Here is a 22,550-nt window from a genome sequence, read left to right on the forward strand (position 1 = left end):
TGCGACATTGGAGGCATTACCTGGCCAGCAGGGGATTCACTCTCGTCACTGACCAATGGTCGGTAGCCTTCATGTTCAACAACACACAGCGGGGCAAGATCAAAAATGATAAAATCTTGCGGTGGAGAATCGAGCTCTCCACCTACAATTACGAGATTTTGTATCGCCCTGGCAAACTCAACGAGCCCCAGACACCCTATCCCGAGGTACATGTGCCGGAGAATTGAGCGGGGGGTCCCGCCAACCGGCGCGGCCCGATTCCCGCCCCCGCCCAATCTCCGGTACCGGAGACTTCGGCGGGGGCGGGGGCGGTATTCACGGCGGCCAACGGCCAGCGCACAGGTAGACCAACTCCGGGCCCTGCACGACAGCCTTTGTCACCCAGGGGTCACTTGGTTGTACCACTTCATTAAGGCACAAAATTTGCCCTACTCCGTCGAGGAAGTAAGGGCGATCACCAAGGACTGCCAGGTCTGTGCGGAGTGCAAACCGCACTTCTACCGGCCGGACCGCGCGCACTTGGTGAAGGCCTCCCGCCCCTTTGAACGCCTCAGCGTGGATTTCAAAGGCCCCCTCCCCTCCTCCGATTGACACACATATTTCCTCAGTGTGATCGATGAATACTCCCGGTTTCCCTTCGCCATCCCATGCCCCGACATGACATCTGCCACTGTCATTAAAGCCCTTAATTCTATCTTCACTCTGTTCGGCTTCCCCGCCTACATCCACAGTGACAGGGGATCCTCATTCATGAATGATGAGCTACGTCAGTTCCTGCTAAGCAGGGGTATCGCCTCCAGCAGAACGACGAGCTACAACCCCCGGGGAAACGGACAGGTAGAAAGGGAGAATGGAACGGTATGGAGGGCCGTCCAGCTGATCCTACAGTCCAGAAATCTCCCGGCCTCCTGCTGGCAAGAGGTCCTCCTTGATGCACTACATTCCATTCGCCATTACTTTGCACTGCTACTCACAGTACACCGCATGAACGTCTTTTTGCCTTCCCCAGGAAGTCCACATACAGGGTATCGCTCCCAACTTGGCTCACAGCTCCGGGATCCAAGCTTCTCCGTAAACATGTGCGGCTCCACAAGGCGGACCCGTTGGTGGAAAGGGTGCTTCTGCTCCACGCAAACCCACAGTACACTTACGTGGCGTTCCCGGACGGCCGCCAGGGTACCGTCTCTCTCAGGGACCTGGCACCAGCAGGTTCCACCCCCGGTGCCACCCCCCCTCCCCCGCCGCCCCATCACCCCCCCCCCCCCACCCCCCCAGGTCTGTCCGCCCTCCCCCTGCCCACCCCCGTGAAGAGGATTTCAGCACGCTCCCAGTGTCAACTTCGACCACGATAGCACCAACATCGCCGGCTCCACTTCGTCGATCTCAAAGGACCATCAAGGCGCCGGACCGGCTGAACCTCTGACCGGCCCACTGGATGACCAGAGACATTTTTTTACTGCCCTGTAAATATTAAAGATAGCTAATTGTATACAGTTCTCCACCACCCCCGCCGGACTCAATTTTAACAGGAGGTGAATGTGGTAAACCACTGTGTTCTTATATTAAGGGTTGTATGGTAGAACCTGCACTACAGGTTCACCTGGGCCCCTGCATGCTAGCTCCACCCAGGAGCCGGGTTATAAATTTTCGTGGCCTCCAGCTCGCAGCCATTTCGTCAGCTGCTGTGGGAGGCCACACATCTGGGGCAAAATTCTCCCCCAACGGCGCGATGTCCGCCGACTGGCGCCAAAAAAGGCGCCAATCAGACGGGCATCGCGCCGGCCCATAGGTGCGGAATGCTCCGCATCTTTGGGGGCCGAGCCCCAACATTGAGGGGCAAGGCCGGCGCCGGAGGGATTTCCACCCCGCCAGCTGGCGTAAATGGTGTTTGTTGCCCCGCCAGCTGGCGGAAATGGCGTTTGGTGCCCCGCCAGCTGGCGCGGAAATGCGGCGCATGCGCGGGAGCGTCAGCCGCCGACAGTTTCCCGTGCATGCGCAGTGGGGAGAGTCTCTTCCACCTCCGCCATGGTGGAGGCCGTGGCGGAGGCGGAAGGGAAAGAGTGCCCCCACGGCACAGGCCCGCCCGCGGATCGGTGGGCCCCGATCGCGGGCCAGGCCACCGTGGGGGCACCCCCCGGGGTCAGATCGCCCGCGCCCCCCCCCAGGACCCCGGAGCCCGCCCACGCCGCCTGGTCCCGCCGGTAAATACCAGCTTTGATTTACGCCGGCGGGACAGGCAATTTCTGGGCGGGACTTCGGCCCATCCGGGCCGGAGAATTGAGCGGGGGGTCCCGCCAACCGGCGCGGCCCGATTCCCGCCCCCGCCCAATCTCCGGTACCGGAGACTTCGGCGGGGGCGGGGGCGGTATTCACGGCGGCCAACGGCCATTCTCCGACCCGGCGGGGGGGTCGGAGAATGACGCCCCTGATACTAATAAAGCCTCAGTTTGGATTCAACTTCGTCTCCAGTCAAATTGATTGTGCCTCACAGTCAAACGTACACATTTCTAGCAGAGAACCTTCAGTATGCAGGGACCCCACATGAGTGCCAGATGATAGCAGCCCAACACCACACAGGACCCTTTATTCCGAAGTCACTGCACACACGAGCAGGCAGTAAACACAGAATCCACACACCATAGACAACTCTTTAAAGATTTATGTAGACGGTTCCTCCACGATAGAAAATGGAAAGAGAATAACTGGTTGTGGAATTTATGTAGAAGACGCACAGGGACGCGCATTTCAGCACCATTGTTGAAACACATTCTTAGGACAGCTAAAGACCGCACATATGGTATTATTAAAGTGAGAAGCCATCATCGTTCCTCCCCACCCGGTAATGTAAAGGCAGATGCCTTAGCTAAGTCAGGATCACGCCACGGTCACTTTTCGTAACTCCCCGAAAGTGAACCGATACACGCAGTCCATGTTTCTCAGATCAATATCGATGATCTGTTCCAGGACCAAAAGGCAGACGACACTAAGAACAAAGAAAACTACAGCACAGGAACAGGTCCTTTGGCCCTCCAAGACTGCGCCGACCATGCTGCCCGTCTAAACTAAAATCTTCTACACTTCCTGGGTCCTTATCCCTCTATTCCCATCCTATTCATGTATTTGTCAACATGCCCCTTAAATATCACTATCGTCCCTGCTTCCACCACCTCCTCCAGCAGCGAGTTCCAGGCACCTACTACCCTCTGTGTAAAAGACCTGCCTCGTACATCTCCTCTAAATCTTGCCCCTCGCACCGTAACCCTATGCCCCCTAGTAATTGACCCCTCTACCCTGGGAAAAGGCCTCTGACTATCCACTCTGTCTATGCCCCTAATAATTTTGTAGACCTCTATCAGGTCACCCCTCAACCTCCGTCGTTCCAGTGAGAACAAACCGAGTTTATTCAACCGCTCCTCATAGCTAATGCCTTCCATACCAGGCAACATTCTGGTAAATCTCTTCTGCACCCTCTCTAAAGCCTCCACATCCTTCTGGTAGTGTGGCGACCAGAATTGAACACTATACTCCAAGTGTGGCCTAACTAAGGTCCTATACAGCTGCAACATGACTTGCCAATTCTTACACTCAATGTTCCGGCCAATGAATGCAAGCATGCCGTATGCCTTCTTGACTACCTGCCCCACCTGTGTTGCCCCTTTCAGTGACCTGTGGGCCTGTACACCTAGATCTCTCTGACTTTCAATACTCTTGAGGGTTCTACCATTCACTGTACATTCCCTACCTGCATTAGACCTTCCAAAATGCATTACCTCACATTTGGCCAGATTAAACGCCATCTGCCATCTCTCCGCCCAAGTCTCCAAATGATCTAAATCCTGCTGCATCCTCTGACAGTCCTCATCGCTATCTGCAATTCCACCAACCTTTGTGTCGTCTGCAAACTTACTAATCAGACCAGTTACATTTTCCTCCAAATCATTTATATATACTACGAACAGCAAAGGTCCCAGCACTGATCCCTGCGGAACACCACTGGTCACAGCCCTCCAATTAGAAAAGCACCCTACCATTGCTACTCTCTGCCTTCTATGACCTAGCCAGTTCTGTATCCATCTTGCCAGCTCACCCCTGATCCCGTGTGACTTCACCTTTTGTACCAGTCTACCATGAGGGACCTTGTCAAAGGCCTTACTGAAATCCATATAGACAACATCCACTGCCCTACCTGCATCAATCATATTTCTGACCTCTTCGAAAAACTCTATCAAGTTAGTGAGACACGACCTCCCCTTCACAAAACCATGCTGCCTCTCACTAATATGTCCATTTGCTTCCAAATGGGAGTAGATCCTGTCTCGAAGAATTCTCTCCAGTAATTTCCCTACCACTGACGTAAGGCTCACCGGCCTGTAGTTCCCTGGATTATCCTTGCTACCCTTCTTAAATAAAGGAACAACATTGGCTATTCTCCAGTCCACCGGAACATCACCTGAAGACAGTGAGGATCCAAAGATTTCTGTCAAGGCCTCAGCAATTTACTCTCTAGCTTCCTTCAGTATTCTGGGGTAGATCCCATCAGGCCCTGAGGACATATCTACCTTAATATTTTTCAAGACGCCCAACACCTTGTCTTTTTGGGTCTCAATGTGACCCAGGCTATCTACACACCCTTCTCCAGACTCAACATCCACCAATTCCTTCTCCTTGGTGGATACTGATACAAAGTATTCATTTCGTACCTCGCCCATTTCCTCTGGCTCCACACATAGATTCCGTTGCCTATACTTCAATGGGCCAACCCTTTCCATGGCTACCCTCTTGCTTTTTATGTACGTGTAGAAAGCCTCCTGACTCCTTGCTTAAGTTCCTTCCTACTTTCCTTATATTCCACACAGGCTTTGTCTGTTCTCAGCCTTCTAGCCCTGACAAATGTCTCCTTTTTCTTTTGACGAGGCCTACAATATCTCTCCTTATCCAAGGTTCCCAAAATTTGCCGTATTTATCCTTCTTCCGCACCAGAACATGCCGGTCCTGAATTCCTTTCAACTGACATTTGAAAGCCTCCCAGATGTCAGATGTTGATTTACCCTCAAACATCCGCCCCCAATCTAGTTCTTCAGTTCCCGCCTAATATTGTTATAATTAGCCTTCCCCCAATTGAGCACATTCACCCTAGGACCACTCTTATCCTTGTCCACCAGCACTTGAAAACTTACTGAGTTGTGGTCACTATTCCCGAAATGCTCCCCTACTGAAACTTCTACCACCTGGCCGGGCTCAGTTCCCAATACCAGGTCCAGTACAGCCCCTTCCCTAGTTGGACTATCTACATATTGTTTTAAGAAGCCCTCCTGGATGCTACTTACAAACTCTGCCCCGTCTAAGCCCCTAGCACGAAGTGAGTCCCAGTCAATATTGGGGAAGTTGAAGTCTCCCATCACAACAACCCTGTTGTTTTTACTCGTTTCCAAAATCTGTCTACCTATCTGCTCCTCTATCTCCCACTGGCTGTTGGGAGCCCTGTAGTAAACCCCCAATATTGTGACTGCACCCTTCTTATTCCTGATTTCTACCCATATTGCCTCGCTGCCCTCTGAGGTGTCCTCCCGTAGTATAGCTGTGATATTCCCCCTAACCAGTAGAGCAACTACGCCACCACTTTTACATCCCCCTTTATCCCGCCTGAAACATCTAAATCCTGGTACGTTTAGCTGCCAATCCTGTCCTTCCCTCAACCAGGTCTCTGTAATGGCAACAACATCATAGTTCCAAGTACTAATCCAAGCTCTAAGTTCATCTGCCTTACCCGTAATACGTCTTGCATTAAAACATATGCACTTCAGGCCACCAGATCCGCTGTTTTCAGCAACATCTCCCTGTCTGCTCTTCCTCAGAGCCATACTGGCCCTATTCCATAGTTCCCCCTCAATGCTTTCACCTTCTGACCTATTGCTCCGGTACCCACCCCCCCTGCCATACTAGTTTAAACCCTTCCATGTGACACTAGCAAACCTCGCGGCCAGGATATTTATGCCTCTCCAGTTTAGATGCAACCTGTCCTTCTTATACAGGTCACACCTGCCCCGGAAGAGCTCCCAGTGGTCCAGATAACGGAAACCCTCCCTCCTACACCAGCTGTTAAGCCATGTGTTTAGCTGCTCTATATTCCTATTTCTCGCCTTACTGGCACGTGGCACACTCTCAAACAAGTTTTAGACGGTAACTTCCCAGCCCCCGACGACAAATGCAAGGACTCACTGACGGTACAGGATGGTATAGTTTTGAAAAATTGAATTTATGTGGTCCCCACCCAGGACAGAAACTAGATAATTTACCAGTTTCATGACGGACACGGACATCAGGGGATAGACAATACCATTGCCCATTTAAGACCTTTGTGCTGGTGGCCCGATTTAAAATCCGATTTAACACATTTTGTTGAGAATTGTTTAATCTGTGCACAGAACAATCCTGAAAGATACTCCAAGAAGGGACAATTGAGACACACCCGACCTGTTAATGGCCCTTGGGCAAATTTGCAACTCGACTACATTGGCCCCCTCCCCCCTTGCAGAAATGGTTTCAAATACGAATTAGTGGTAATCGACACCTTTACAAAATGGGTAGAAGCATTTCCCTCACGGACAAACACTGCAAAGGCCACAGCTACAATTTTGACCCAACAGATATTTACACGCTGGGGACTCCCCCGCAGCATTGAGTCAGACTAAGGTTCCCATTTCACCAGCAGAGTCATGCAAAATGTCCGAACGATTTTTGGAATCAATCAAAAATTTCACATCGCGTATCAGCCCCAATCCAGCGGCATTGTTGAGAGAATGAATCGCACTTTAAAAGCGACCATTAGAAAGATGGTGCAACACAATAATACCACATGGGACTGTTGCTCGTTTTAGCCTTAGTTTAATTGCTCTTGTTCTATCACCTTTGCTCTTGAGTCGCCAGGTATCTTTCTGATATCGCCACGTGGTTCAAGTCCGTGTAATGATCAATAATCCAACACACCGCTTAGTAAGAGTTAAATCAACGCACATTTATTATATACAGTAATCAATACTTATACATTAATTCTACTTCTAAGCTACTTCCTACAACTAACAGGCCAATACTTAACTTTGGAAATGGCCCACCAGGTCAGGGAAACGAATGGCCTTTCGTATGGGTTCTGAGCCTGCGGGATTCAAAGCTGGTACAGGTCGATAGCCAGGAGCGCCTATCTCGTAGCGAGCGTTGGCGTAAGACTTATGATTCTAGCGGCTGTTGTAGAAGGTCAGCAGAAGGGTCTCGAAGGGTGCGGAGAGGAGAAGAAGGGTCGACTTGAACTTGGACTCTATTCTTATAGTCCCCAGGGGCTTCCCCCCTTTCAGGGCGGACCCGTACCTGGTTCCAAGTGATTGGACTTTGTCCCAATCACTTGGTTCGATATTGTCCAATGCTGGAGCGATTCCTTGATCGATGTGCGGTTTTCGGGTGGTCATTCACCTCTCTTTTGTGTAGGCTCCTGCTGGTGCCGACAAGTCTGGGTTGGCTTTGTGTATCTAATTTGTTGTACATTGTTCCCGGGGATTGCTAATTTATATTCAGATGGCTGGTGTGTTGTCATGTTGATGGATGCAGGTATCGATTCTGTCTGGCCTCCCCAGAGGCGAATACACAGTTTTGCCTGCAGCTGCCTGTTTGAGTCCTGTTGGCTGATTTTCCCATCAGCCTCTTCCGTTTGCCATTTTAAATCGGGGTTTGGCCATTCTAATCGGGAGTTAGCCATTTTAACTGGCTATTTGCCCTTATGTTTATTCAGAACACCGTTGCCAGTTCCACAGGTTTCACCCCCCACACGCTCATGACTGGACGGCCCATGAAAGGAATTGAATATTTATTATGTCTCGATTTGGCAAGCCCCACAGTCACCGCCCTCACCCATGAAAAAGCAGTCCACCAAGTCACAGACAATATTAAAGCAGCACAGCTCACTGCAGCTGTCCGACTAGGTGCTAGAAGGAAGCAGAGTAAAGCCTGCTTTGACAAAACCGTCCACCCCGTAGAGTACACAGTCGGTCAGCAAGTAATGGTTTCCCTTTACAATCCCAGTTCTTTCCTCTCCTGCAAATTTGCAGGACCCTACTCCATTTCGGACAAAGTAAGCCCCTCTGTGTACAAGATAACGTACCCCAATGGTAAAACTGGTTGGTTCCACATCAACCAGCTCAAAGTCTATGGAACCCAATGTAGCCACTCCCACCACATCTCCCTAGCAATAGCAGATGATTCCGCCCCGCCCATCGACAACCTAGTCTAACCCTCCCCCAGCCCTGACAGCACGTCCACGCCCACAGACCCGACCTTGTCTCCGCCCACAGGTACGACCTTCCACCTTGAGCTTGACTCCGACGACAGCGCCAGCCTCCCCGAATTGACCACGATCACTGACCACTGGTACAACCTCCCCGGCCCCAGTCACTCCAGCCCCCGGTACCACGACGAAGACATGTTTGGCCCCCTATACCCACTTCCACAGCCAGAGCCACTGCCACCGCCTGACAACAGTAACTTGCCCTTCACTGCCACCGCCCCTACACTTCATGACAAACAAGCCGTTTTTTGGCAGCGCGGCAACTCTTGTAGATTGGTTCGACATGACGATTCGGATTCCACAACGGCCCACGCAGCCACGGCACAAAAACGGCAGACACGAGTCTGGCAACCGGGAGATGGTGATGATTCAGATTCTGACTCTGGTTATGGTAATTCTTTTACAACGCTTTTTGATACAGAGCCCTGATGATGAGAAAAAGACGCCGCATAAGAATTACGGTGTCCTACGTTCTGATGGAACCTGCCCGCCTTTTTATTTTCCTTCTTTCGTTCTTCTTGTTACATGGTTTTAATTAATGTCGGCCTGACACCCAATTTCTTGATACAGTCATAGTTACTCTTTCAACGCCATTTACTGACCAATGGCCGTTAAAGGAACAATTGTTGGATCTCACATGTGTTACAAATTCTTCCCGCTCGTTTAGGTCACCCTGGTAGGGAATAACGGCACTAATCCCCACCCTGCCTCAGGACTCCAAATGCATCTGGTCAGTTAAGCTCCTGTAGTGGAGCAACGGCACTGATCACGGCCCTACCCAGGGATTCCACCCATTTTTCCCTGCCGTGGCCCACACACACCTCATGTTCCCGTCACTTTGAGTACTCTGGAATGGTTCTTTACACTTTTCACTGTCTTTGGCAGGTCTTAGTTTTCCCTCCTCTGCTCTTTTATTGTGGTTTAAAGAAAGCCCTTTGCCACAGTCTGTACACTCATCCCTTTACCTTCTGCGACCCTCTGGTCGTTCCCCACCTGCTATTTACACGCTTGACACACTTGGTTGCCACATATGCTGCTGCACGCAAAGTACCTCTGGACTCTGGACGATGAAACTCTATAAAACTGGCCGCCCTAAAATTCGGCTAGTAAGGTGAGCATCAGACATCACTGGTTGCAATAAAGGAAAGACTGGATGGAGAAATTGTCCGCCCACTCCCCGCATCGCCCACCAGCTGTGAGAATCTCTGCACTTACAAAGAAATTTTTTTTTGGCAATGTTATTAAAAAAAAAAAATGAGGGAGTTACACATGGTGACGATTCTAATGGGTACTTGAAGTTAAGGAGAGAAAGACAAATAGACGAGATATTAACCGAAGATAATAATAGATATTATGCTTGCAAAGCTACAAAGCAAAGCCGAACAGTATCTCTGGCAGCAGCGCACCCCTCCCTGATGAACTCAATGCATTCTATGCTCGGTTCGAGCAGGTAACCAACAATCCGCTGGCGAGTGCTCCAGCAGCCCATAATTCACCCATACCCACCATCACAGCTTCCGAAGTCAGATTGGCCTTCCTGAAAGTGAACCCTCGGAAGGCGACGGGCCCAGACGGGATCCCTGGTCGTGCACTCAGAGCCTGCGCAGACCAGCTGGCAGAGGTATTCACGGACATCTTTCACCTGTCCCTACTCCACTCCGAGGTCCCCACCTGCTTCAAGAAGACCACCATCATACCGGTACCAAAGAAGAACCAGGGAACGTGCCTCAATGACTACCAACCAGTGGCGCTGACTTCAGTCGTAATGAAGTGCTTCGAGAGGTTGATCATGAAGCACATCACCTCTATACTCCCAGAACGCCTTGATCCACTGCAATTCGCATACCGCTGCAACCGGTCCACATCAAACACCATTTCCCTGGCCCTACACTCATCCCTAGAGCATCTCGAAAACAAGGACTCCTACATTAGACTCCTATTTATTGGCTACAGCTCCGCCTTCAACACCATAATCCCAGCCAAGCTCATATCAAAGCTCCAAAACCTAGGACTTGGCTCCCCACTCTGCAACTGAACAAAGAACAAAGAACAAAGAAATGTACAGCACAGGAACAGGCCCTTCGGCCCTCCAAGCCCGTGCCGACCATACTGCCCGACTAAACTACAATCTTCTACACTTCCTGGGTCCGTATCCTTCTATTCCCATCCTATTCATATATTTGTCAAGATGCCCCTTAAATGTCCCTATTGTCCCTGCTTCCACTACCTCCTCCGGTAGCGAGTTCCAGGCACCCACTACCCTCTGCGTAAAAAACTTGCCTCGTACATCTACTCTAAACCTTGCCCCTCTCACCTTAAACCTATGCCCCCTAGTAATTAACCCCTCTACCCTGGGGAAAAGCCTCTGACTATCCACTCTGTCTATGCCCCTCATAATTTTGTATACCTCTATCAGGTCGCCCCTCAACCTCCTTCGTTCCAGTGAGAACAAACCGAGTTTATTCAATCGCTCCTCATAGCTTATGCCCTCCATACCAGGCAACATTCTGGTAAATCTCTTCTGCACCCTCTCTAAAGCCTCCACATCCTTCTGGTAGTGTGGCGACCAGAATTGAACACTATACTCCAAGTGTGGCCTAACTAAGGTTCTATACAGCTGCAACATGACTTGCCAATTCTTATACTCAATGCCCCGGCCAATGAAGGCAAGCATGCCGTATGCCTTCTTGACTACCTTCTCCACCTGTGTTGCCCCTTTCAATGACCTGTGGACCTGTACTCCTAGATCTCTTTGACTTTCAATACTCTTGAGGGTTCTACCATTCACTGTATATTCCCTACCTGCATTAGCCCTTCCAAAATGCATTACCTCACATTTGTCCGGATTAAACTCCATCTGCCATCTCTCCGCCCAAGTCTCCAGACAATCTAAATCCTGCTGTATCCTCAGACAGTCCTCATCGCTATCCGCAATTCCACCAACCTTTGTGTCGTCTGCAAACTTACTAATCAGACCAGTTACATTTTCCTCCAAATCATTTATATATACTACAAACAGCAAAGGTCCCAACACTGATCCCTGTGGAACACCACTGGTCACAGCCCTCCAATTAGAAAAGCATCCCTCCATTGCTACCCTCTGCCTTCTATGGCCTAGCCAGTTCTGTATCCACCTTGCCAGTTCACCCCTGATCCCGTGTGACTTCACCTTTTGTACTAGTCTACCATGAGGGACCTTGTCAAAGGCCTTACTGAAGTCCATATAGACAACATCTACTGCCCTACCTGCATCAACCATCTTAGTGACCTCCTCGAAAAACTCTATCAAGTTAGTGAGACACGACCTCCCCTTCACAAAACCGTGCTGCCTCTCACTAATACGTCCATTTGCTTCCAAATGGGAGTAGATCCTGTCTCGAAGAATTATCTCCAGTAATTTCCCTACCACTGAAGTAAGGCTCACCGGCCTGTAGTTCCCGGGATTATCCTTGCTACCCTTCTTAAACAGAGGAACAACATTGGCTATTCTCCAGTCCTCCGGGACATCCCCTGAAGACAGCGAGGATCCAAAGATTTCTGTCAAGGCCTCAGCAATTTCCTCTCCAGCCTCCTTCAGTATTCTGGGGTAGATCCCATCAGGCCCTGGGGACTTATCTACCTTAATATTTTTTAAGACACCCAACACCTCGTCTTTTTGGATCACAATGTGACCCAGGCTATCTACACCCCCTTCTCCAGACTCAACATCTACCAATTCCTTCTCTTTGGTGAATACTGATGCAAAGTATTCATTTAGTACCTCGCCCATTTCCTCTGGCTCCGCACATAGATTCCCTTGCCTATCCTTCAGTGGGCCAACCCTTTCCCTGGCTACCCAGGGCCAACTGGATCCTCGATTTTCTGACCAACAGACCACAATCAATAAGAATGAACAACAACACCTCCTCCACAATAGTCCTCAATGCCGGGACCCGCAAGGCTGCGTACTTAGCCCCCTAATCTACTCTCTGCACACACACGACTGTGTGGCAAAACGTGGTTCCAACTCCATCTACAAGTTTGCTGACGATACGACCATAGTGGGCCGGATCTCGAATAACGATGAGTCCGAATACAGGAGGGAGATAGAGGACATAGTGGAGTGGTGTAGCGACAACAATCTCTCCCTCAATGCCAGCAAAACTAAAGAGCTGGTAATTGACTTCAGGATGCAAAGTACTGTACACACCCCTGTCAGCATCAACAGGGCCGAGGTGGAGATGGTTAGCAGTTTCAAATTCCTAGGGGTGCACATCTCCAAAAATCTGTCCTGGTCCACCCACGTCGACGCTACCACCAAGAAAGCACAACAGCGCCTATACTTCCTCAGGAAACTAAGGAAATTCGGCATGTCCACATTAACTCGGAGCAACTTTTACAGATGCACCATAGAAAGCATCCTTTCTGGCTGCATCACAGCCTGATATGGCAACTGCTCGGCCCAGGACTGCAAGGAACTTCAGAGAGTCGTGAACACCGCCCAGTCCATCACACGAACCTGCCTCCCATCCATTGACTCCATCTACACCTTCCGCTGCCTGGGGAAAGCGGGCAGCATAATCAAAGATCCCTCCCACCCGGCTTACTCACTCTTCCAACTTCTTCCATTGGGCAGGAGATACAGAAGTCTGAGAACACACACGAACAGACTCAAAAACAGCTTCTTCCCCACTGTCACCAGACTCCTAAATGACCCTCTTATGGACTGACTTCATTAACACTACACCCTGTATGGTTCCTCCGATGCCAGTGTTTATGTAGTTACATTGTATATGTTGTGTTGCCCTATTATGTATTTTCTTTTATTCCCTTTTCTTCTCATGTACTTAATGATCTGTTGAGCTGCTCGCAGAAAAATACTTTTCAATGTGCCTCGGTACACGTGACAATAAACAAATCCAATCCAATCCAACCCCCAGGAATATACGGAAAACAGGATACAGAAGACAAGATGAAGAGAGGACTGATGACCTACATTGTGATCATCGCTGGACTCCTACAACTGTGCGCGTTACAAGCCTCTGTACCACACCCCACACCAGCCCCGAACACCACAACACACCATGACACCCCGAGCCCGGACACCACACCACAATAGAGATAGACACTGAAACCCCCACTTGGTGCGAAAACATTGCCAAATGGTACCCCCTTTCATACACAGTAGAGGCCCTTCTGGTAATTGCAATAATCTGCAGTGTCATCCAGACACTTAGACTCCGCAAATGGCGAAAAAGAGCCTCCCGCTCCCCGATATATACAGTCCGAGCCCCCTTCTTTGGAATTCCTCACCTCAATAAACACTGTAATCGCTGACAAAAATAAAGACCGTATACCTCTCTAACTTTGATAGATTAAGTCAGAATGTGATGGAGCTGTTTTGAAATCTTGTATTATACATAAGTTCTTTTTGATATTTCCAGCAGCATGAGAGTAGCTTAGATAGTGTTAGTTAGATATTCAATTGTGCGGAACAGTGAAATGTTTTATAGTGACCCGTAAGAAATTATGAATGTATGATGTGTTCATAAAAATATTAGGTAAATGCTCCAAAAACATAGGACAGAGTAGTGTAGAACCTGTCCTTGACCAAGGGTAACCGAAGGGATCAACAGTGTGATCCACCACACTTCGCGTTCAGGATCAAGAGGATGGGATGTAGCCATCTCAGATGGCCACCTGCAAAGGACCATGGGAATTAAGGCAATCCCCAGGACTCATCAGACACAGAGCTGGTGTGTTTATTTGCAACCCAGATAGCTAGACACGATCGAAACCCCCGCTCGTTTGCATTCTAATGGCCCATTTCCCCAGAACAAAAGAACTGTACTCAGGTAACTGATACAGATACAGACTAATCGGTGCCATTCCCTTTACTCAGGGAGCCCAAACAGCCAAGGTCAATGACCGCTAAGGACAAGCCCAGCCATCAAGGCATCCAGCCTTTTATTGGCCAAAAGCGGAAGCAGTGATCGAAGTCTGTCAAATTATTGGGTCCAAGTTAAGGACCGCCCCAAAGAGCGTGAAATCCCAGAGGGATAAGAAGAGACACTCTTGGATCCTCTTGGAGACACTTGGAGAGTCTCTCTTGGATCCGGCTTGTGCCAACCCAAGTGCAGCATAAAGACTAGACAGACAGGTTCAAGACCAACGATCGCTACCAGACGTATGAGCCCAGCAGAAACAGAGCCACTTCTTCCACCCAGCCACCCAAGATCCGGACAAAGGCCTTGTCCATCTGCATAGAGCAGGTTGCCCTGAAGTTAAGTATAGGTTATTGTAGTTGTTAGGTGTAGTTTAACTTGTACTGTTTGGTGTTGCATGTCTTAGTAATCCTTGTGTGTAAATAAACCATCTTTGAACTTGAACTAACTAATTGGTTGTGTGGTCCTTTGATCGATATCCGGTAAAGCCTTGTGGTGGTATCATTTGATACCTGGCGACTCTAAAGAACATAATTATTAATTGGCAACATTATTGGCGACTCCGGTGTCAATTGGCAACTCATATAATCAGCCTAGTTGGTGGGCTCATTGCCCCCCCCCCTTCACAGATCAGCCATCCCTTTTTTTGGGTCTGCCTCCAGCCCATGCTCCGCGCCTCCACCGGTCCGCCCCCAGGCAGCCTCCACCCCCAACCTCTTCTCTGTCCCTTAGCCCAAGTCCCTCCCTCGTCAGCAGAATATTTACCCCCCCTCCCCCCCCCCCTAGTAACAACACTCTGTAACCCAACCCCTTTAATAAACCAAACATATGCACCCCCCCCCCCACTGCGCTTCCGGGAGCTAGCTCGCCCAGCTAGCTTGGCGGCCCCCATCCCAGGCGCCGGATAGTCGCCCACCTATTGTTCCCTCCCCCCCCCCCACGCTCATACAAACATACTCCAACATCAAACAATCCCCACACAATTGCCCGACAGAAAAACACCAAGATCTAAACAAGCACACCTCCATCCCCCAACAGTGCAAATGAAAATCTTAACTCACTCAGCTCTACCGCTGGTCCCAAATCAATGCAAAAGGCAGTACAAACAGCTTCCACAAAACGAAAAACAAGAAACTTTTTTTTTTAAAAGAACAGAAAAACAAACAAAAAAAAAAGAATGTTGTAGCAAATTTCAAAAGTTCTCAGACAACCACCAGTCCTTTCCTTTTCGCGAAGTCCAGCGCGTCCTCGGGCGACTCAAAATAAAAGTACTGTTCCTCGTGCATGACCCAGAGATGGGCCGAATACAACAGTCCGAACTTCACCTTTTTCTTAAAAAGGATCGACCTAATCGGTTGAAGCCTGCTCTTCTCCTGGCCACCTCCACACTCATGTCTTGGTACCTGCAGGATACTATTGTCCCACTTGCAGCTCCTTGTCTGCTTGGCCCAATGTAGAACGCGCTACTTATCCAAGTACCTGTGGAATCTCACCACCATTGCCCTCGGGGGGTCTCCCATTCGCGGCTTCCTCACGAGCGCTCTGTGAGCCTTGTTCACCTCCAAGGGTCGGGAGAATGTCCCCTCCCCCAGCAGCTTCTCAAACATACCCGCTATGTATGCCCCAGCATCCGCTCCTTCGCACCCCTCCGAGAGCCCAACAATTCTCAAGTTCTGCCAACAGGACCTATTCTCTAGGTCCTTCACCTTCTCCAGGAGCCTTTTCTGCTGGTCTCTCAGCATCCCCACCTCCAACTCCACCGCAGTCTGATGTTCCTCCTGCGCCTTCTCTACTTTCTGGATCGACGATCTTGGCATCCAGTCTATGCTCCAGCCGCTGAATTGACTCTTTTATCGGGTCCAAGCAGTCCCGTTTCTGCTCAGCAAAGCCTTCCTGCATAACTTGCATCAGCTGCTCCGTTGACTGCTGGGCCGACAAACCAGAGGTCCGGTCCTCCGCCATGCTGTCTCCTGATGCAGCTTCAGCCCAAGCCTTCTCTGTCTTTCTGTTTCTGCCTTTACGAGCACTTCTAGTCCTTCTCTCCATGCACCGATGAGGGAATTCAGTACACAATTGCCTCTGTCATCAGTTTTACAATTCAAGTCCGGTAGAAAATCAGGGGGAAAGGTCCAAAAGTCCAACCCGAGCGGGAGCCACCAAATGTGCGACTTACTCCTTCATAGCCACCACCGGAAGTCATCCAGTTAAATTTCTAATCAGTGGTAACCCCAGAATGTTGATCGTGGGGGATTCAGCGATGGTAATGCCGTCAAATGCCAAAGGGAGATGGTTGGATTTTCTCTTGTTGGAGATGGTCATTTCCTGGCACTTGTGTGGGAGGATTTTTTCTTGCCACTTATCAGCCCAAGCCTGAATGTTGTCCAGGCTTTTGGACATCGATTACTTCAGTATCTGAGGAATCACAAATGGCACAGAACATTGTGCAATCATCAGTGAACATTCCCACTTCTGACCTTATGATGGAGGACAGAAATGATTAGCCTCCAACATCTACAACCATCTTACTTTGGGCTAGTCATGACTCCAATCAGTGGAGAGTTTGTCCCCAGTTCCAATTGACTTCAATTTTGCCGGTGCTACTTCATACAACATGCAGTAAAATGCTGCCTTGATGTCAAGGGCAGTCACTGACTCCAAAATGGCTGAATATAAAAGCTTTGTACCAGTGTCTATATCTCATAAATATGTTGTGTGTGCTCACTCCAACTGTTTTGTAAAACATCCAAATAATAACATGGAACTCCATGCTTCTGTGACTGATTGATTGTCCCAGATTCTGCGCCTGCTGATCTCAAAGAAAGTTTCACTGAAAGATCTGTCAATCTCTGTGGAAGGAGCTTTATCTCTTCTATTAAATAAATTATAGTTTGAATGGGGATTCCCAGCGATGAGCTGGAATGATGTTATCAAGCTGCATAAGCAACCAATTACATTAAAGAATTCTCACAGTCAACCTGGAAATTAAAGACACTAAAAACGAAATACCTCTTAAAAACTTTGCAGAAAGCAAGATTGAGACATACTTATGAAGTTATGATCGAAGGTGAAATATCATGAACAAACCTTTTAAATAGTTTAATTATTTAAAATGTTTAGCGCAAAATATCTGGAAATTAATCATAATGAAGACACTTAACGACATTCCACATATTTCTTCAGGGCCAGATCAATTGTTTAGCTATAGTTATTCCTCAAATATGACATAGTGGTTAGCCCTGCTGCGGACCCAGATTCAATTTCAGCCTTGGGTGACTGTCTGTGTGGAGTTTGCACATTCTCCCATGTCTGGGTGGGTTTCCGCCGGGTTCCCCGGTTTCCTCCCACATTCCAAAGATGTGCAGGTTAGGTGGATTGGCCATTCTAAATTGCCCCTCAGTGTCCAAAGATGTGCTGGTTAGGTGGAGCTATGGGGATAGGGCTGGGGGGGTGAGGAGGGGGGCTAGGTAGGATGTTCTTTCAGAGGGTCGGTGCAGGTTTGATGGGCTGAATGGCCTCCATCTGCACTGAAAGGATTCTATGATCCTATAATTTGAGATCACTGTTACACCAATTACACCTGACTGAACAAGATGTAATCTCTTACAGGGTATCTCATGGCAATGTGAGAGGAAAGTGAAATTTCTCAACAGAATTCATGATTTCACTGATTTCCGGCTCTGCAAGGTGACGGGGAGGGGAACAATCCACAGTGCAGCCTGTGATGGGGCAGTGAATGACAAATCATAATTTCAGGATTTCTGCACTAATCTGCGCTTGTGCTAAATCAAGAGTAGCAACTTGTATTTATATAACATGTTTAATATAAAAGTGTTCCAAGGTGTTTAAATCCTGAAGTTGCGGTCAACTTCAGAGGGGTAAATGATACCGAAATACCAACAGTTTGCCATCAAAAACCGACAAATTCCAGGACATTGGAATCACCACATCATCACATTATTCCTTTGCTAAATATTTGTACTTAAAGCCATTATACTCTGAATAAAATTAAACATTTGTTTCTCTTCCGAAGTCATTGACATTTTCGGAAAGGCAACCAATCCTCCCATCTGAGCCCAATCATCTCCTCAGTCAATGTCCACACAAGACACCCATACATTGCCCAGCAGATTCCAGCATCTGGTGCAATAATGCAAGCTGATTCATGTGCTCCTAGCCCAGGAGGCTGTCAGCCATGGCCCAGGTGGGACCTCGCTTTCTTCTGGGTCACAAAGATTCTGGGATCAAATCCTAATCTGGAGGTTTAAGCAATGAAATTGAGGCTGACAGTCCAGTGCAGTCCTGAGGATGTCCCCCACTGTCTCAGGTACTATCTTTCAAGGCCCCATTTTCCTGCTCGGATGGATATAAAACGTTCCACAGCACTATTTCAAAAAGGAGAAAGGTAATTACCCCCACACCTGACCGATATTTATTTCTCAAGCAACAATACAAAAGAGATTATCGGTTCATTATTATCACAGTATTGCTGTTTATGAGAGTTTGCTGTGTACAAATAGACTGCCGCATTTCCTACGACAGTGGCTACACTTCAAAAGTACTTCATTGGCTTTAAATAGTTTTGAGATCTTTGATGGTTGTGAAAAACGGTTAAAAAAATGCAAGTTTTTTCTTTATTTCCCAGAGACAACATTTTAAAATACACCTTGAGTAGGTTCTTTATCAATATAATTACATTCTTAAAAGATAAATCTGCCAATGTTGAAATGAAAATATCTAAATAATAGACAGGAATTGTGCTACTTACCTATAAGGCATTTTTCGCAGCCAATTTTTATAAATGTCGCTGTGAGAAGGTAGATAATCCAGGCTCTCGTGCGATGCTAAACTCTCTCGATCTTTCTGAGTGTACTTAACACTAATTAAATTGTCCCCACCGTTTCCTCTTTGAACACGGTATTTACCTATCACAGGTCTGCATTCTTGTAACAATGGATGATCCTCAGGATCCTTCCATTTGCTCATAGATTTGAAGAGAGAAGTCATTTAGCTCCACTAACTTTCAGGGTCTCAGGAATCAACAGCTTCAAAAGTTCAGTAAGGAAAAATCCTGGTTGAAACAGCGAAGTGCTCACCACCACCAAGGTTCCAAAACAGAAATGATCATATGCCTTTGTCAAACCTTGCGATGAATAGAGTTGGCTGGCAAATTCTTCCAGTAACCTGTTTTATCCAGGTTTGTTTATTGTCAGATGTTGAATCAACAGAGTTACGACTCTCTCGTAGCTTATAAGTTATGTGTAAAAGATCACAGTCCACCTATTTGTGCCTTCTACCACCCATGTTGTTGGGTGATGTGAAAATTGAGCTGTTGACTAACATTGGATATTTTAAAATTATTTTATGGGTTGTAGGTATCGTTATCAAGGCCAGCATGTGTTGCCCTTCTCTAACTGCCTTTGAACAGAATGGCTTGCTAGCCCATTGCAGAGGGCAGTTAAGTCATTCGGCGGGATTCTCTGGTCCCCCAGCCATAGTATTTCTCGGTCGCGTGTCGTTCGCTGCGGCGGGATTCCACCCCCCCTCCCACTCCGCCCTCCCCCTCCCCTCCCCCCTCCCCCCCTCCCCCTCCCCCCTCCCCCTCCTCCCCCTCCCCCTCCTCCCCCTCCCCCTCCCCCTCCCCCCCTCCCCTCCCCCCCTTCCCCTCCCCCCTCACCCCCCCTCCCCCCTCCCCCTCCCCCCCACTCCCCCTCCCCCCCACTCCCCCTCCCCCCACTCCCCCTCCCCCCCACCCCCCCACTCCCCATCCCCCCCCCACTCCCCCTCCCCCCCAACTCCCCCCACTCCCCCTCCCCCCCACTCCCCCTCCCCCCCCACTCCCCCTCCCCCCTCCCACTCCCCCTCCCCCCCCCACTCCCCCTCCCCCCTCCCCCTCCCCCCCACTCCCCCTCCCCCCACTCCCCCCACCCTCCCCCCTCACTCCCCCCACTCCTCTCCCCCCCTCTCCCCCCTCCCTCTCCCCCCCTCCTCTCCCCCCCACCCCTCCTCTCCCCCCCTCTCCTCTCCCCCCCTCCTCTCCCCCCCTCCTCTCCCCCCTCCCCTCCTCTCCCCCCTCACCCCCCTCTCCCCCCTCCCTCTCCCTCCTCCCCCCTCCCCCCTCCCCCCCCCCCCCCTCCCCCCCCTCCCCCCCTCCCCCCCCCCCCCCCTCCCCCTCCCTCCCCCCTCCCTCCCCCCCCTCCCCTACCTCCCCTCCCTCCCCCCCACTCCTCTCCCCCTCCCTCCCCCCCTCCTCTCCCCCCCTCCACTCCCCCCCTCTCCCCCCCCTCTCCCCCCTCCCCCCCCTCCCTCTCCCTCCCTCCCCCCCCTCCCCCTCCCCCTCCCCCCTCCCCCCCCCTCCCCCCCTCCTCCCCCCCTCTCCCCCCTCCCCTCTCCCCCCTCTCCCCCTCCCCCCTCTCCCTCCCCCCTCCTCTCCCCCCTCCTCTCCCCCCTTCTCTCCCCCTCCTCCTCTCCCCCCTCCTCTCCCCCCCCCTCCTCTCCCCCCCTCCTCTCCCCCCTCTCTCCCCCCCTCCTCTCCCCCCCTCCTCTCCCCCCCCCCTCTCCCCCCCTCCTCTCCCCCCTCCTCTCCCCCCCTCCTCTCCCCCCCTCCCTCCCCCATCCCCTCCCGTCCCCTCCTCCCTCTCCCCCCTCCCTCTCCTCTCCTCCCCCCGCCTCCCCCCCTCTACCCCCTCCCCCCCCCCTCTCCCCCCCTCTCCCTCCCCCCTCTCCCCCCTCCCCCCCCCCTCTCCCCCCTCCCCCTCCCCCCTCTCCCCCCTCCCCCCTCCCCCCCCTCCCCCCCTCTCCCCCCCCTCTCCCCCCCCCCCTTCCCCCCCTCCTCTCCCCCCTCCCCTCCTCTCCCCCCCTCTCCCCCCTCTCCCCCCCCCTCTCCCCCCTCTCCCCCCTCCCCCTCCCTCTCCCTCCCTCCCCCCCTCCCCCCCTCCCCCCCCCCCCCCCCCCCCTCCCCCCTCCCCTCCCTCCCTCCCCCCCCCTACCTCCCCTCCCTACCTCCCTCCCTCCCCCCCACTCCTCTCCCCTCCTCTCCCCCCCTCCTCTCCCCCCTCTCCCACCTCTCCCCCCTCCCCCCTCCCTCCCTCCCCCCCTCCCCCTCCCCTCCCCCCTCCCCCCCTCCCCCCCTCTCCCCCCTCCCCTCTCCCCCTCCCCTCTCCCCCCTCCCCTCTCCCCCTCCCCCCCTCTCCTCCCCCCCCTCCTCTCCCCCCTCCTCTCCCCCCTTCTCTCCCCCTCCTCCTCTCCCCCCCTCCTCTCCCCCCTCCTCTCCCCCCTCCCCTCTCCCCCTCTCCCTCCCCCCCTCCTCTCCCCCCCCTCCTCTCCCCCCTTCTCTCCCCCTCCTCCTCTCCCCCCCTCCTCTCCCCCCCTCCTCTCCCCCCCTCCTCTCCCCCCTCCTCTCCCCCCCCTCCTCCCCCCTCCTCTCCCCGCCTCCTCTCCCCCCCTCCTCTCCCCCCCTCCTCTCCCCCCCTCCTCTCCCCCATCCCCTCCCGTCCCCTCCTCCTCTCCCCCCTCCTCTCCTCTCCTCCCCCCGTCTCCCCCCCCTCTCCTCCCCCCGTCTCCCCCCCCCTCTCCCCCCCCCCTCCTCCCTCTCCCCCTCTCCCCTCTCCCCCTCTCCCCCTCCCCCCCCCTCCCCCCCCTCCCCCCCCCTCCCCCCCCCTCTCCCCTCCCCCCCTCCCCTCCCCCTCCCCCCCTCCCCCTCCCCCCCTCCCCCCTCTTTCCCCCCCCTTTCCCCCCTTTCCCCCTCTTTCCCCCCCCCCCTCCCCCTCCTTCCCCCTCCCCCCTCCCCCCCTCTTTCCCCCCGCTTTCCCCCCCCCTCCTTCCCCCCCCCCCCCCTCCTTCCCCCCCTTCCCCCCCCCCTCCTTCCCCCCCCCCCTCCTTCCCCCCCCCCCTCCTTCCCCCCCCCCCTCCTTCCCCCCCCCCCTCCTCCCCCCCCTCCTCCCCCCCCCCCCTCCTTCCCCCCCCCCCCCTCCTCCCCCCCCCCCCTCCTTCCCCCCCCCCTCCTTCTCCCCCCCCCCTCCTTCCCCCCCCCCCTCCTTCCCCCCCCCCCCTCCTTCCCCCCCCCCCCCTCCTTCCCCCCCCCCCCCTCCTTCCCCCCCCCCCTCCTTCCCCCCCCCCCTCCTTCCCCCCCCCCCCTCCTTCCCCCCCCCCCTCCTTCCCCCCCCCCCCCCCTCCTTCCCCCCCCCCCCTCCTTCCCCCCCCCCCCTCCTTCCCCCCCCCCCCTCCTTCCCCCCCCCCCCTCCTTCCCCCCCCCCCCTCCTTCCCCCCCCCCCCTCCTTCCCCCCCCCTCCTTCCCC

General features: G+C 52.3%; 1 protein-coding gene across 1 annotated transcript in view; it reads right to left on the reverse strand.

Moving 5' to 3' along the window:
- The window catches only part of LOC140385547 (chloride channel protein C-like), a 209,185-nt gene extending 189,873 nt beyond the window's left edge, over positions 1-19,312 (reverse strand). The window contains exon 1 of the mRNA XM_072467798.1: positions 19,022-19,312. Within this exon, the coding sequence (XP_072323899.1) occupies positions 19,022-19,260 (239 nt within the window). The 5' untranslated portion in view covers positions 19,261-19,312. The remainder of the gene's footprint in view (positions 1-19,021) is intronic.
- Between the last annotated feature and the right edge of the window lie 3,238 nt (positions 19,313-22,550).

This window comes from Scyliorhinus torazame, chromosome 11, assembly GCF_047496885.1.
Source record: "Scyliorhinus torazame isolate Kashiwa2021f chromosome 11, sScyTor2.1, whole genome shotgun sequence".
NCBI classification, from domain to species: Eukaryota; Metazoa; Chordata; class Chondrichthyes; order Carcharhiniformes; family Scyliorhinidae; genus Scyliorhinus; species Scyliorhinus torazame.